General features: G+C 40.3%; 1 protein-coding gene across 2 annotated transcripts; it reads right to left on the bottom strand.

Annotated features, from left to right (window-relative positions):
- Positions 1-526: 526 nt before the first annotated feature.
- On the bottom strand, positions 527-14,342 carry tfcp2 (transcription factor CP2). 2 transcript variants are annotated; one of them, XM_034695947.1, is made up of 16 exons: positions 13,989-14,342; positions 13,490-13,685; positions 11,392-11,543; positions 11,091-11,167; positions 10,893-10,998; positions 10,479-10,585; positions 10,059-10,211; positions 9,850-9,960; positions 8,227-8,315; positions 8,003-8,051; positions 7,234-7,327; positions 5,738-5,828; positions 5,517-5,623; positions 3,489-3,631; positions 3,331-3,382; positions 527-3,213 (listed from the first exon to the last, which is right to left on the bottom strand). In XM_034695947.1, exons 2-16 carry the CDS (start codon positions 13,609-13,611, stop codon positions 3,176-3,178), a joined length of 1,491 nt encoding a protein of 496 aa, XP_034551838.1. In that variant the 5' UTR covers positions 13,612-13,685; positions 13,989-14,342; the 3' UTR covers positions 527-3,175. The 2 variants fall into 2 exon arrangements, with proteins under 2 accessions (XP_034551838.1, XP_034551839.1); XM_034695948.1 differs by having other exon boundaries at positions 13,490-13,681.
- Positions 14,343-14,544: the final 202 nt, after the last annotated feature.

Raw genomic sequence — 14,544 nt, 5'->3', positions numbered from 1 at the left:
ACCAGTTATAGTAAAAAATATCAACAAAATAGTCGCTAAACTTGAAATAAACCCTTGAAAATAACAAATATAATGAGTTTTCTGCCTTTCTTTTTGCCAGATGTCTCCTAAGTTTAGTGTTAGTGAACAGTTAATTATCAAAAGCACCAGTAGCAGCAGGTTAATGCATAACAGCACAGGAAACACAAACACATGCTTGTGTCGTTAGGCTAATTTTCTGCAGACCAGCTAAATGAAGCCACATTAAATCACTTTGAGAGACAGTGGGGGGTCACAAGTCTTTGGCAACTATATTTTGGAGGTTGCGGGCTGAAAAGTATGGGAACCCCTGCTTTAGGTAATATACTACGGTGGCCCTGAAGTGCAATTCACTATGGTAAATCAGAAAACATGATGACAATCCAGAAAACACTACGGCAAATCAGAAAACCGGCCGTTGTGATTAGCACTTCAGGTCCACAGTAACATACAGCTCAAAAACAAAATGATTTTTTGTAAACACTGCAAGAGAGAGACAAACAGCAGCTTTTGGACAGTACATGGTTAAGAGTTTTAATAATGCTGATCACTGTGTAAAGATGGATACTTATATATTCAGGCTATCACTTTCATGTAAGCTGTTCAAGGGCACGACACAGACTAACCACACATGTTCACATGCAGCTCCGGTGGTGAGCCCAACAGCATTATATGTATTAGTGGTTGGAAGTGGTAACATCCAGAAACAATGAGGAGACGTGAAAATGTAAAAGATGAAATAAAAACTGTAAAAAGAAATGCAAAGTTCAATGGGCAGGTAAAATTAAAATAAAGCTCTATTTACACATAATGTGGAAAAATAGCAAAAACAGAATGAAATGCTGAATAAGCTGACAGAATTAGGAAGCACATGGACCAGGGATAGTTTGCTGGTGTTGCAACGTTGATCACTTACATAGACAGTGTTTTCATAATCATTCAAAACTTGTAACCACAAGGGCCTGTAAGCGCACTACACATAGACTGTACAAAAGAAGTGGATGTAGCTCTTTACCCTCAGAACAGCTTTCAATGTGTTCTTTCTAAAAGCCAGCAAGTGGTGGCTGCACTGGTTTCAAAAAGAGGACCAGTTGAATAAAAACAATTAAAAAACGAACCCTACTGCTTCCTCTTTTCAATAAAATCACATCTTAAAATCGGAATAAACCTTCATTTTGCAAATGATCGATACATTTACTGAAAATCAAAAACAAAAGTCAGTCCAAGAGTATGTTTTGGAGCATGGCTACATTGTGATAAAAGATTCACAACTACGGGAATCACATAACCCATCAGTTATTGTCTCACATTGATATATGCCACTGGGAACAATCACCAACTTCTTGGTTGTTCTAAAGTAACCAGCAGCTAGAACTCAACTATTTCCAGCCCAGATGTCCTTCTCCTACGCTGCATTGTTTAGCATCCAAACAGCAACTTCACATTTGACCTTGTGCAAAGCAAAATTCGCCCCTCAAGATACGTATGCAAAATAAACCCTTTCATTTCTTCTGTCATCTCCTAGAGTAGCATCTGTCATCTGTTTCTGGTGGGTCTCAGTTTCACTGTGATTCTTAGGTTCATTTTGCCGTTTCTCATGGCTTACTAGCAGGTAACAGGTCTTAATTTTACCCAAATATCATCATGATGCCGGTTTTGACAGCTAAAGTTTAGGTTTGTCAGGTCTGTCCTCAAGAGGAGCCCCAAATGACCTTTAAATTGCTTGCTTGTGAAATGGGGGTCAATTAATTCTGATGCATTCCAGGGAGCTTGGAAATTGAATCAGTTCTAGGTTAAAAAAAGTCACTTTAGAGACATCTGCTTGATGCTGTGCTGTGCTGTGAAATGTAAGTCATGATTGGCTCTCCCCACACAGCATTATGCTAATTTGTCTCTCAAGTTAAATTCTTTATCTGGTTGATAGCTGCACTTGTATGCAGATATCTGTTTTTAGAGACAATCAAACTGCTTCAGATTACAGCAAATGGGAGCTGGCATTGTGGCTCTCCTGCTTTTGCTCTCCATCAGAGTGTTTCTCCTGTATGCAAGAAGGCCTGCTGATACAGGATTGGTCAATACTACTTGGATTACAAAGGTTTTATAAACAGAAACCAGAACACTTCTCATACTGACAATCCAGACCATAACATACAAATTCTACATTTTATGTAGGGATTGTAAATGAAGATTTCTATCTCAAATATCCTGTCAACAGGGGCAGAGGCGTAGCACAGACAAGTTGTGACATCCACCCTTCTGTCTGCATGCAGTTACTTGTGGCTCCCAAAGTACAAGATGGTGACATCCTAAATGTCAAATATTTGTTGCAGACATAGCAGAAGTCCACAACAACTTGGAGATGTCACAGATGCTAAATCCACTTCTTTGACACAGTCTATGGCTCTACACTAACTACAGCGACCAAACAGTGTTTGGGAGTCATATAAAAAGGGTTTTTTCTCTTCGGGGTAACAGCTCAAACCGGCCAAAAACTCACAACGTTAGATTTGAAAAAGGAATCAAAGATTTTACAGACAACAGCTGGATTCCAACAGTTTCCCTTTTTGTCCCTCTTGCTGCTACGTCCGATTCCTCTCTTGGATCTTTTGTGCGACAGTGTGATTGTATTGGCTTTACCGTGTTTCCGTCAGACTATCATGAGTCGGTCCTGATATGGAAATCCTCCTGCATTAAGGGCTGAGAGTTGTGTAGTATCAAGGTCTCTCTGTTTTTGTCGCCATGTCTTTTTTCCTTTCCTTTTTTTGGCCATTGGTTGTTAAACAGACAACAAACTGTTTCAGAAGCACAGAGTCTTGGCACACCAGATGCTCAGCTAACAAATGAAGAGGGATAGCAGCTGCAGTGCCGCTAACCTCTTTCATGGAACATAAGCGACAGAGGAGAATGCAACCATTACAGGGCAAGAGAGGCAGGGCGAGAAGGACGTTACGCCACCACAGTGACAGTCACTTCTTTGAAAGTAAGACAGTAACGTTTAGTGAGGAGAGGGCTGTGTGCTTCAGTCGCATAGTCTTCCAAGCAGCCTCAGGAGCATGCTTGGGGCATCCCCGCATCTTCCAGGTACAGCGAGGAGTGAGAAGCTCTAGAGGGGCAGACTGGATCGGGTCTAAAGAGGAACTAGTCTCCTGCTCAGAGTTCACTTCAGAATGATGTGGTAGCCGTCATTTGTGTCGTCTAGAAGGAAGATGGAAAACATGGCAGGTGAGACGGGTGTTATAAATAAACTGATGAAGCTCATCAAGGCTCCATGTTAAATATAGAAACAGATAAATCATCATCACATTCACATACCTTTCATCGTGTCCAATACGAAACACACTTCATCCTGGAAGTTCTGAATCATCTGTATATAAGAAGACAATAATGATTAATGCAGGAGGAACTAATAAGTGTGGTTTGAAGGTGTAATCATGAAGCAGCAAGGTCATACAAAGAAAACGTGATCTTACCTCGTCACTGACCAGCACATGGATACCTGTGGGTCCCTGTTTAAAGATCTGGTTTATCTGTCTGGGTGAGATGTTGAAGAGCTGTGCAATCTTCTCTGTTAGCTCACCAGATGTGAGATCCTCCAGGTAAATAGCATGATATACTGGAGGGAACAAAACAGACAGAAAAGAAACACATTAGCTTTGTTTCTGGTATTTACGTACAGTAAAATATCTCCTTAATGTTGGTTTTGTGACTCTGTATTTTGTGAATCTAAATGTTCCTTTTACAAAAACACAACAGAGATCAGAGTTCTCTTGAGTAGAACGCTTGATGAATTTTACTTTCAAAGCTACACTAACAGCAACTTGTGTGTTATAAGTTTAAGAACATGGTATTTGGGTACATAGTATACACCAGCAGCTACCAGAGTAGAACAAAACAATAGTGTCCAGGCGTACAGTTAGAGATTAATAATGAAAAGTGGGGCTCAATTCCCATCGATACCTGCAAGTGCAAAAGCTTCAGTCTTTAAGAGACAACTACTTAAGAGACATGGCTCGAGGCAACTTCATGTGATCCCTGATTAAAAAACTAGGAATGTCAACAATTAATCAAGTATCGGTTCTGGTTTTGTTTGCTTGAGTTTGTTCTAGTTTTGTTTGCTTGAGTTTGTTCTGGTACTGTTTGCTTGAGTTTGTTCTGGTACTGTTTGCTTGAGTTTGTTCTGGTTCTGTTTGCTTGAGTTTGCTCTGGTTCTGTTATCTTGAGTTGGCTCTGGTTCTGTTTGCTTGAGTTTGGTTCTGGTTCTGTTTACATGAGTTTGGCTCTGGTTCTGTTATCTTGAGTTGGCTCTGGTTCTGTTTGCTTGAGTTTGGTTCTGGTTCTGTTTGCGTGAGTTTGGTTCTGGTTCTGTTTGCTTGAGTTTGGTTCTGGTTCTGTTTGCTTGAGTTTGGTTCTGGTTCTGTTCTGTGGATATGTGTGCAGTTTTTTGTTAAATTATACAATAAAAAAGTTTGGTTAAAATAGTAAACAAAAGTAAGAATGGTTTTGTAACAGAATAAATGCACAAAATTGGGCAATTATGAGGCTTCTCATAAAAACACAGTACGTTAAAGGGTTTTCAACACACAAACCTTTAGTTTTTGCAAAGTTAAGGTAAAACATACGGCTACAAAATATCCTAAATTAAGAGTCGTTCGGGAGTCAAAAGAGCCGGCTCTTCTTTGGGAGCCAAGTCAAAAGAGCCGGCTCTCTGAAAAGACTTCCCATCACTACGAACCCTAACCCTAACCCCAATCATAACCCTAACCCTAACCTTAACCCTATCCTTAACTCTAACCCTAACCGTAACCCTGACCTAGGAGGCCTAGGCCTATATAATCCGATACTGTTTTTTTTTGCTGATAACGGACAGATATCCGGTATCAATATCAGATCGGGACACCCCTAGTTAGAAGCGGATCCTTTTTGTCCTGGAAGTTGCGAGGTGAAGCCTCTGTGGATTGGAAATGCAGGTCCAGCACATCCCACAGATGCTGGACTGGACTGCGATCTAGGGGATTTAGAGGCTGGTCAACACTGACGCATTTCTCGCAGTCGCTTTCTTTCATTGCTCCTTGGTCCAGTTCTGATGCTAAAGTGCCCATTGTAGGTGCTTTTGGCAGTGGAGTGGAGTAAGAATGGGCACCCTGACCGGTCTGTGGCTACACAGCCCCACACACAACCAACTGTGATGCACCTTTCTATCAGAACCAGCATCAACTTTTTCAGCAATTTTCAGTCCCACACACATCAATGAGCCGTGGACATCCATGACTTTGTTGCCAGTTCCTTCCTTGGACCAAGGATACACTCAACTCACGATTCCATTCCCAATTTTTAGTTCACGATAATCACTTAAGAATAGCAGTAGAAAGAGCAAGCATATATACTTCAAATTAGAAATACTCTGATGATTGATTGCTTGACATGGGTAAAATTCTGTGAAACTGAGTCATCCTGCCCTGGATTCAAGAAGTTTCCATGAACCACAAACGAGCACTCACCAAAGAAAGTGTTGGCAGCAGCCTCTCCATTTTCCTGTTTGGGTTGCTGCTCTCGAGCCTGCTGAGACTCCTGGCAAACATAGATGGTCAGCCTCGGGCGTACCACTCTGCAATCAGTGTTCACAGGGAATGATTAACAAGAGAATCTGCCAATGTTGAAGTATTTCATGTTACTGATGGCAGATGAGATGGAAGATGGTGTAGAATTAACAAAGACTCACCGTCCCTTCAGTGCATTGAAGAGTCTTATACCATCAGCTGGACCGCAGATCTGAATGACATCCTCTCTGGTCAGTTTTAAGAGATCGGCCCCTGGGAAATACAAACAAGAGGTTGCTTAAGAGTGTCAAAACCTTCTTAAAATCAAATTAAAATCAAAATACAGAGCTGCGACTTTAGCTCAATCTGTTAACAGGCGCTGCATGTACTGAGGCTGTGATATCCATCAGATAGGCTGTAGGATCGAATCCCAGTCCTGACATGTTTGGTGCATGTCATCTCTTTCCCCACATTTCCTCTCTCCTAAGCTATCCTATCAAATAAAGGCAAAAAGTGACTAAATTATTTGAGAAAACAATCCTAACTACAGGGAGGGATTCAGCTCTGATTATAGCTCCATCTCTCCCTTTTTTGGAACGCCTCTCTTGTTTGATCTGACATAAGAAGAACCTCCACATCAACTTATTACTGACTCACCCAGCGTTTCAAGGTCTGTTACATTCCCTTTTGGCCAGTGAGAATCAGTGATTCACTTTTTGCAGTGTTGTGTAAATGGTTTACACAAAGGGTGTTTCATTCCTGGCTGTGCGTGTCTTACCTCATGCTGCTTTAGCCTTTCCTTCTGTGAACACATCTGAATTCATTTCTGTGTGTTTTTGAAAGTGATACTAAAAAAAGCTACAGGGTCCAATTGCTGTCGTGACTTTGATTTTAGAGGAACTCTGGAGCTTCTTCAAACGTGTAAAAAATCATCAGTGAGTTTATGTTCAGAGGAGACTGAAAAGAGCTGTGTCAACACAATCTGCCTCTTTACTCCTAAAAGCTGCAAGTGACCAGAGACATGAAGGAGTGTCTCAGTCAAGCTCACATGAGTGACATCATGATGGCGTGTATCAAACACAGGACTTCCACCAGATCCGTGCCTGGTCCGCCTCTGTGCTCTCTCATACGTCAACACCCACCGATTGCGTTTTCAGAATGCAGCACAGAGCAGGACCGATGGACAACTGGAGTCATGTGACCAAGGTTTTCCAACGGTAATTACTGAATCAAGGATTCTCCTCCTCCTCTCCTCATCCATGCTGTCTTTATGGTCCTCTGAAAACCTCTGACTTGATGACTCCAGGCCTGGTTCCACTCATCATGACGGTTTGTTGTTGTTGTAGTTAAGTGAAATACAATCTGGTGATAACACAGAGTGTTTTATTCTGAAAATTAACCAGATGTTTTCATTTGTTCTGGTGCCTGACTTCCTTTCCTGCTCCATCTGCTCTGTGCATATTGATGCGTCATGATCCGGCAAAAATAGAAGTCTTGCATATCTGATCCGATGCGTTCTGTCATGCTGAATCAGAGATACAGCCAGAACGCAGCAGAGCAGATCCAGTTGGAGTTAACACATTGACTAGAATTGAAACCTATCAGACCCCGTGCTGTGACGGATCAGAGATGGACAGGATACGGATCTGGTGGAATTTGGCTTTAAGAGACATCTTACCTGAAAAGTTGGTGAAGAGTCGACAGAAGGGCGAGAAGCGGTTTCTCAGAAGCCACTGTTGTGCATCCGCTGGAGTCGTTGTGGGTAACAAGTTCTGAGGAGAAGAGAAAAGAAAGATGGAGCCCAGTAAAATAAATGATTCAAAATCCTGAGGGACATCACAGAGTTAGTCTTTTGAAGGCTTCAATGAAATTACTGTATGTCTTTTTGGAAGGGAACAGTTATCTGTAACACACCCTTAACTTGAGAAAACAATAAGAATCATTGAAGCTGTTTAGTTTTAGTCGTACAGCAGATATGCTCTCAAGACCAAACAACCTAAATGTATTCAAACATACTTTATAATGCAACAATGTCATTGTGCAGAGTTTCACTTCTCTCACTGTTGATTAAGTGACTCTGCGCTCTTTGCTCAAACATACAGTGTAGAGCGTACAGATAAGTTTTGATTCAAGGTTAAATACAAGAGTTGGATCTTCGGCTCGCTCCCTGTCATGCATAGACAGGGTTTTTTTATATCTTCTGTTTTTTCTGAGTTGACCCTGCATTTCTGATTTACCGTCATTAAACGCTCTCAATTCCCATTTTGAGGAAGGCTAAGCTCTTTTTTGTTTGTTTGAAAATTACAGAGTGCCAAATATAATCTCTCGGGAAGCCGGGGTTTAACACCCGGCAGATGTCAGCTTTGCACTTGTGAATATAAATATGCAGTGGTTCAGTGATGCAGGAGGTAGAAGGGCAGTTAACTAAAAGAGCGATTAACACTTACATCCACTACCTGAACGACGGGCTCAGGCTGGTGGGTCGGTGATCCATTTCTAAAGAGGATACAAAAAAAAAAATCAATGAGGATAGAACCAAAAGGAGGATACTGACATCAACATGAAGATGAATGCACGTAAACTGAAACAGCCACTAAGCTGATTTAATGGTAAATTTCATTCAAGGAGAATTACAGATGAAGCATTGGCAGAGATCTTGAAACACTCATACCCTTCTGCGACTGGGAAGCTGTTGTGTGTGCTGTTGAAGGCGGGAGACGGAGAGTTGCTGACGTACGTGACCTCAGGCCAGGGGCAGCACTGCAAAACATCAACACTGTTGTCACTGAGGCGTCTACATTACTGTAAAGCTTGAGCTGGAGGTCATGTTAATCAATCAATCAATCAAAAACTGGACTTAGTACTGAAACATTTGTTTTTCATTGTTTCTATATGTGAGGATTTCTTGCTTTACTCCTCTCTGTATCATAGTGAAGTGAATATTTTTTGTTCTGGCTGCTCAGTCAAAACAAGGAAACAACAGATATCCATGTTCTTGAGCTCGGAAATTGTGATGAGCAATTTTTTACCATTTCTCAGAATCAAGCAACTAAAAATTTACTGAAAGATGTGATGATTATAAAAAAAGAAGGAAGTTGCAGTTCCAGTCAGAGCTGATGTACACAGCTCTGGCTTTTGTTTTTTCTCCCTTACCATCTTAGAGCTCTTTACTGCACTCAATAAATAAATAACTTTGTTGTTATGAATTCCTTCATCCCTTTCATTCCATTCTGTACTCTGTGCAATAACGTGCAATACACTGTGCAACATCCCTACCACTTCAACATCCTGTATACAATACCTTCATTCCCAGTGCTTTTGTACATAGCAAACTGTGACTATTCTGTGTTTCTGTATTTACTTATTATTAATCCAAATTATATTGTTTCATTCGTATTTATATCTTATTTTATTCCTTCTTTCTAGAGATTCAAATGTTTTTATTGTCAATTTTCACTATATATACAAAGACATACAGGAAAAACGAGATGCTGTTTCTCTCTTCCAGCTCTTAAATAGCAAAAATTTAAATATAAAATACAATAAAATATAATAAAATACAGTTTAAAAAAAGCCTATGTCTATTCATATTTTGACTTTTTCATTCTGTGTATAAGAGCATTCTTTAACAACTGAATTTCCCCCGGTATAAATAAAGTATTTCTGATTCTGATTCTTTAACATGGAAGTAAAAATAAATACAGGAATAAAAGGAGACACTTAAGCACAAAGAAAAACTGCAAACTGACTGATTGCAACCTTTCAATAACTCACTGCCTTTCCACATCAGAAAAGTAAACTCTGTGTTTTTAAAACTGGATTAAAAACCTCTTTTTAATCTATCTTTTAATTTGGACTCATTGATCTACATTTCAATTTTTGCTTTTAACAGTAGATTGTTTTTTCCTTTCTTGTTTTGTCAGGTATTAATTAATTTTGTTTTCTCTGATTTTAATTTATTTCATTGATTCTGACATTATTTAAAATAATTTTTACTCTATCATTTTACTTTGTTTGAAAGCATTTTATCATCATCATCACTCTCTCTTTAGTCCTTTATTATGTATCTGTTGCTGTAATTGTTCTGTCTGTTTGTTCTATGTGAAGCCCTTGGGGCAGCATGCTTGTATGCATGAAAGGTGTTATACAAATAAAGCTGATTGGATTGTTGTCTTGTTTTGGCTCAATATAACTCCCCTAATGTTCTGTTTTTAACTTTGTAAAGTACTTTTAATTGCTCTATGCAGTAATTAAGCTCTATAAATGACATTACCGTGCCTGTTTATACACTAACCTCTGTCAGTATTGTGGTTTCATAAGAGGGCTGGTACTTCTCTTTCTCTTGAGGCGCCCTCTTCTCCATCTTCTCCCTGTCCGTCTTCTGCTTTCTGTCCGCACCTTTAGGCTGAAACAGGTCAGGGAGGAGTCATTTACATGGATCAGTGTGTGCATCATGCTGCATTTGCATCGCGTCACATCAATGTTCCTTCTCCTTCCTCTCACCTTGAAGACTTTGACCTGGCAGGAGGCTGAGTGGAGGTGTTCTGTGTACTCGTCACTGTCGTTCCCTTTAAATGTGTCGATCTGGACGCGGAACGGCACGCCCTTTTCTCCTCCGTGCTTACGCATGGTGAATTCTGTGCTGATGCAGTGTACCTACAAAAGGAAGGGGATATAAAGCTAAAGTCAGAGAGGAGAAAACACTCAATAAACTACAAAGTGTTGAGAAATCTATCAGCAAACATATCTTGTATTAGTAGTTACAGGCTGCAGACTGACACTCAGTTTGCCACTTTAAAGAGAGAATAGATGAGTGCACTACACGTTAACAAGCTTAGCTACATGATGATCTAAAAACTGATGAAGATTACTGCTGTTCTACTTTTTCATGAATGAAAGAAAAACTTTTGTCCATCATGCTACCTGGATAAAAACTGAGGTTCTTTTTGATGGGTCCCAAAGGAACTCCACAGTGTTAAGCTGAGTAGGGTTAGCCCTGGGGTCGATTATGCCGACGGACATGGGGATATCTGCAATGGATCAATGTGAAACAGGCTGTTATTAAATGAATGTTTAAAACACAAAGCTCTCCATACCATTAACACTGTCATCTAAATCATGTACTTGTAGTTCAGATTGACAGTCACTGTCCTGAGCTTAATTATCCAATGGTTAATGTAAACATACAAGGTTGCAAAGCAATCAATCAATCAATCAATATGTATTCATATAGTGTCAAATCACAACAGAAGAGCAGATCTAGACCATACACTTTAATACAACCCACAAATACAATCCACTATTTCGTAGACCAGCCATGTTTGAGTCAGTGCTCACCTAGATCGAGGATCCGATCACCGGGCCTGTTCCAGCGCCAGCCTTCCAGCTGCTGGTGCTCTGTGTACTGAAGACGGCGGTCGTGAAACACCACTCGGATGATGCTCTGAAATTCAGAGAAAGTAGATTAATACATGTGAAAGTAACAGATTTAAACTTGCTCTTGTGTTTTTTTTAGCCTCTGTATCTGAGTCTCACCTTCACCAATTTATCAGTGATTTCTGGAAGCTCCCCAATTTTTCGATTGTCAAGCATTCTTATTTCATAGGACTGGCCTGCAATGACAAGAACACAGTGATAAAAAAGACTGTTGTAAACCCCAGACATTTACAACTCTAACTTTCATTATCATACCTATCAGGAAAATGGCTGTAAAGGAATGCAAAACTGTATTCATTGCAAGACAAACATAATAGGATCACAGTTATCATCTTAATGAGAGTTAGAATTACTTGGTTTTCTGGGGTAGGTGCTCTGTGTCTGGGATGCAGGTGCTAACCTTGGTTGAGGTAGGTGAGTGTTTCATCATGCAGTTTGACAGCTGGCGAGGTAGCTGCACACAGAACATACTGGAAGGGAAGGATCTGGTTTTCTGAGTCTGGGGGTAAGTTGGACTCTTCCTGCTTGAAGATGGGGAGGGCAAGAACATCACTGGAGAACAGAGATCAGAACAACAACACTGTAAGTGAGCTGATATGCAGAACAATTCAACCTGTCTTCTTCATCCAACATGTCAAACAGAGCAAAATCTTTATACCTTATTATTATTATCATTATTATTATTATTACAGATAGCTTTAAACCAACCAACCATCAGTAGACGGCTCCTCCGGCTGGATGGTGGGTTATTTTGTTAGTCAGCTAATGCAGTGTATTTATTACAATGTAGGCAGCCAGAGCAACCTTTCCAAATACCAAGGTATCCAGCCAGGAGCTCTTTGCCTCGCTCTACCGCGGAATGTTAGGAACAAGTGGGCACTTTGCAGCCTGCACAGTATCATTTAACAGAGCACTTAACCAGACAGAAAATAGCACAAAAGAGCTATCTTTCTCCAGCACAGCAAAGCGTTTGAGTCAGCAAATCCTGCATGGATTTCCCATAATTTTCTCCATAAAATAACTGAGCTCAAGAATCATAAATATCCTTTCTTCCACTTAATAATCTTTTAAAAGAAAATTAACAACCACAGGACTGTGTGGAGATAAATGAACACTCATGTATCACGGCTAATCTGCACAGCGATAGCCCAAGAAGCTTGGAACACATTTCAGCATAGAGTATCCTTCATCTGATAGTCACCAAGCAAAGCTGAGCTTAGCATTTTATCTGTATGTGCTGATTCATTTGCCCTTCTGTTATCTCTCAGAGCTTCAGGACCCAACATGTTCATGCCCAGATTGAGAGTGTGAAGATATTCTCTCATCAAGCTGCACACTGATGTGTACACAGAGACTAGATGAGAGGACATTTGGTGCAGTCCACATTAATAAAATTGATGTGGTGACTATTTTTGATTACATTAAAAAACACATGGCAGTGAGGATTTTTTGCAAGGGAGGGAGTTTGATCAGAACTACGAGGGATTAAGTATAGAACAAGTTCATCAGTCATCAGTAGGGTTGCAAAGGGGTGGAAAGCTTCAGGTAAATTTCCATGGGAAGTTAAGCTGGGGAATTTGGGGAATATTCTAAATTGGAAACCTTCCATGGGAATTATAGGAATTTATGGGAATTGAGGGTAATTTAATGGTAAGATTTATGTGTAAGTAGAACTGTATCAAACAAAAATATGAATGTTGAGTTAAATATTACTCATCCACCCTACCCAACCCATTCAAAAATTAACAATAACGCAATCCCAACAAAGTCCCATTCAAAATGTTAAATGAAGAGAGTCCCTCTCCCTCCAAAAAAGTCCCATTCAACATGCAAATAAAAAAGCATCTTCCCTCAAGCTTCTCAAGCCTAGCCTCTGCATTTTTGCTAAATCCTTTAAGGCAATGGGCTCTTCCTGGGTCTCATCAACATCCTCCATGTCCACTTCCTCAACATCCAACTCTGACTCTTCCTCTTCAGTGTCACTGTCCAGCCTTGTTGAGGAGGGCTCTGCATAGATATTCAACTGTACTTGCATGAAATCTGGTTGTTTTAGTCAGGATTATGCTCAAATATATTTCCCTCAACTATATTTAAGTTCCCTATTAAGTTACTGGTTTATTCTCATAAATTCCTGTTAATTCCCATGGAAAGTTTCCAACTTTCAAAGTTCCCAGAATTTTGCAACCCTGGTCATCAACAATCACTGTACAAATCTAGTTTAGGAAAAAAAACAACATTGAGACTAAGGTAGGTAGTATATTTTCTTAAAATTGTCTAATGTGTCGACTGAAAGAGACATCCTTTTGAGCCAAAGCTTACATAAAAATATCCATTAAGGAACACAAAGATAGATGATTATTCTTTGCCAGTCTGAAACTCATTTATACTGTATTGAACAGCTGTCACATACCATATGGTATATAGTTAATGTTTATGTCTGTCAGACCAATAGCACATGGACAGCAAATCCTTCAATCCCTCCAAATCTGTTACAGTACCTCATGCTGTATGCCCCCGCACCCAGCTCCTGGCCAATCCCCGACAGACTGGCATCAAAGTCCTGGACCAGTCCGGACTCGATCACTTCATCAGTGAGAGGCAGCTTGAGAGCCCACGCCATGGTGACGATGAGGAGATGTGTCGGAGTGCAGTTACTTTTGAAACTTATTCCAAGAGTTGCCTGTTTCGCACTTTCTTTGGAGGAAAAGAGGGACAACAAGTTGATCAGCAGCACATATGGTTCAGAATAAAGCAACATGTGGAGGGTTTTCTGTGGAACATACTGGCCAAAAACAAGACAAAATGATAAAATCAAGAGTTTGGGTAAGGATCATTCACATGTTTTCATTCAAGCCATTGAAGAGCTTCTCACGTTTTATGCAACCGTGCACTGATGTGTTGTTAATATTAAACTAACTTGCATAAAGCAACACCATTTCAACATTTACTTTTCATTTCAGTTGTGCAGTCAAAGTTAATTTCACTGAAGCAGCTTACCTTTATAATAAAAGTGTAGCTTTTCGCTCGCACTGCTTCAGTTTCATGGCATCATGTCGCTCCTTCACACAGCACCAGATTAAACATGTCGAGCTAACTTATTAGCCACATAGCCTGTCAGCTCACTCAGCAGGTCGGATGCTAGCCTGTCTAATCTTTGGTTCTGGGACGCTCACTTGGAAGAATCGTTCCCCTTAGTCATATCTATAAGTACAGGTGTATATAAATCACCTCAGGTTCTTTAAGAAGTGTAAAATAATGTCTCGCTTTTGTTTGTTTATCTAGCTTCGTCAGGAAAGGAGCTGCCGTCACTTCCGGTTCATATTTCTTCTTCGTGTTTTTTTTAGTGGTGATGGTGCAGAACGTTTGAACTCACTACCGCCAACAGCCGCTTGTGGACGTTACTACAGGAAGTTCAGAGGAGGAGTTACTTGATACGGAAGCCCTGAACGGACACACATCCATATATATTATGGAGGCCAATGATTCTCAAATGGGGGCACGTGGGAGTACTGCAAGGGATAAGTGACAAATGTAAAAAATTAAATTAAATTAA

The sequence above is a fragment of the Notolabrus celidotus genome, chromosome 11, assembly GCF_009762535.1.
Source record: "Notolabrus celidotus isolate fNotCel1 chromosome 11, fNotCel1.pri, whole genome shotgun sequence".
Lineage (NCBI taxonomy): Eukaryota > Metazoa > Chordata > Actinopteri > Labriformes > Labridae > Notolabrus > Notolabrus celidotus.
Note: the sequence above shows the minus strand (reverse complement) of the source record. Positions and strands in the feature narration are given on the sequence as shown.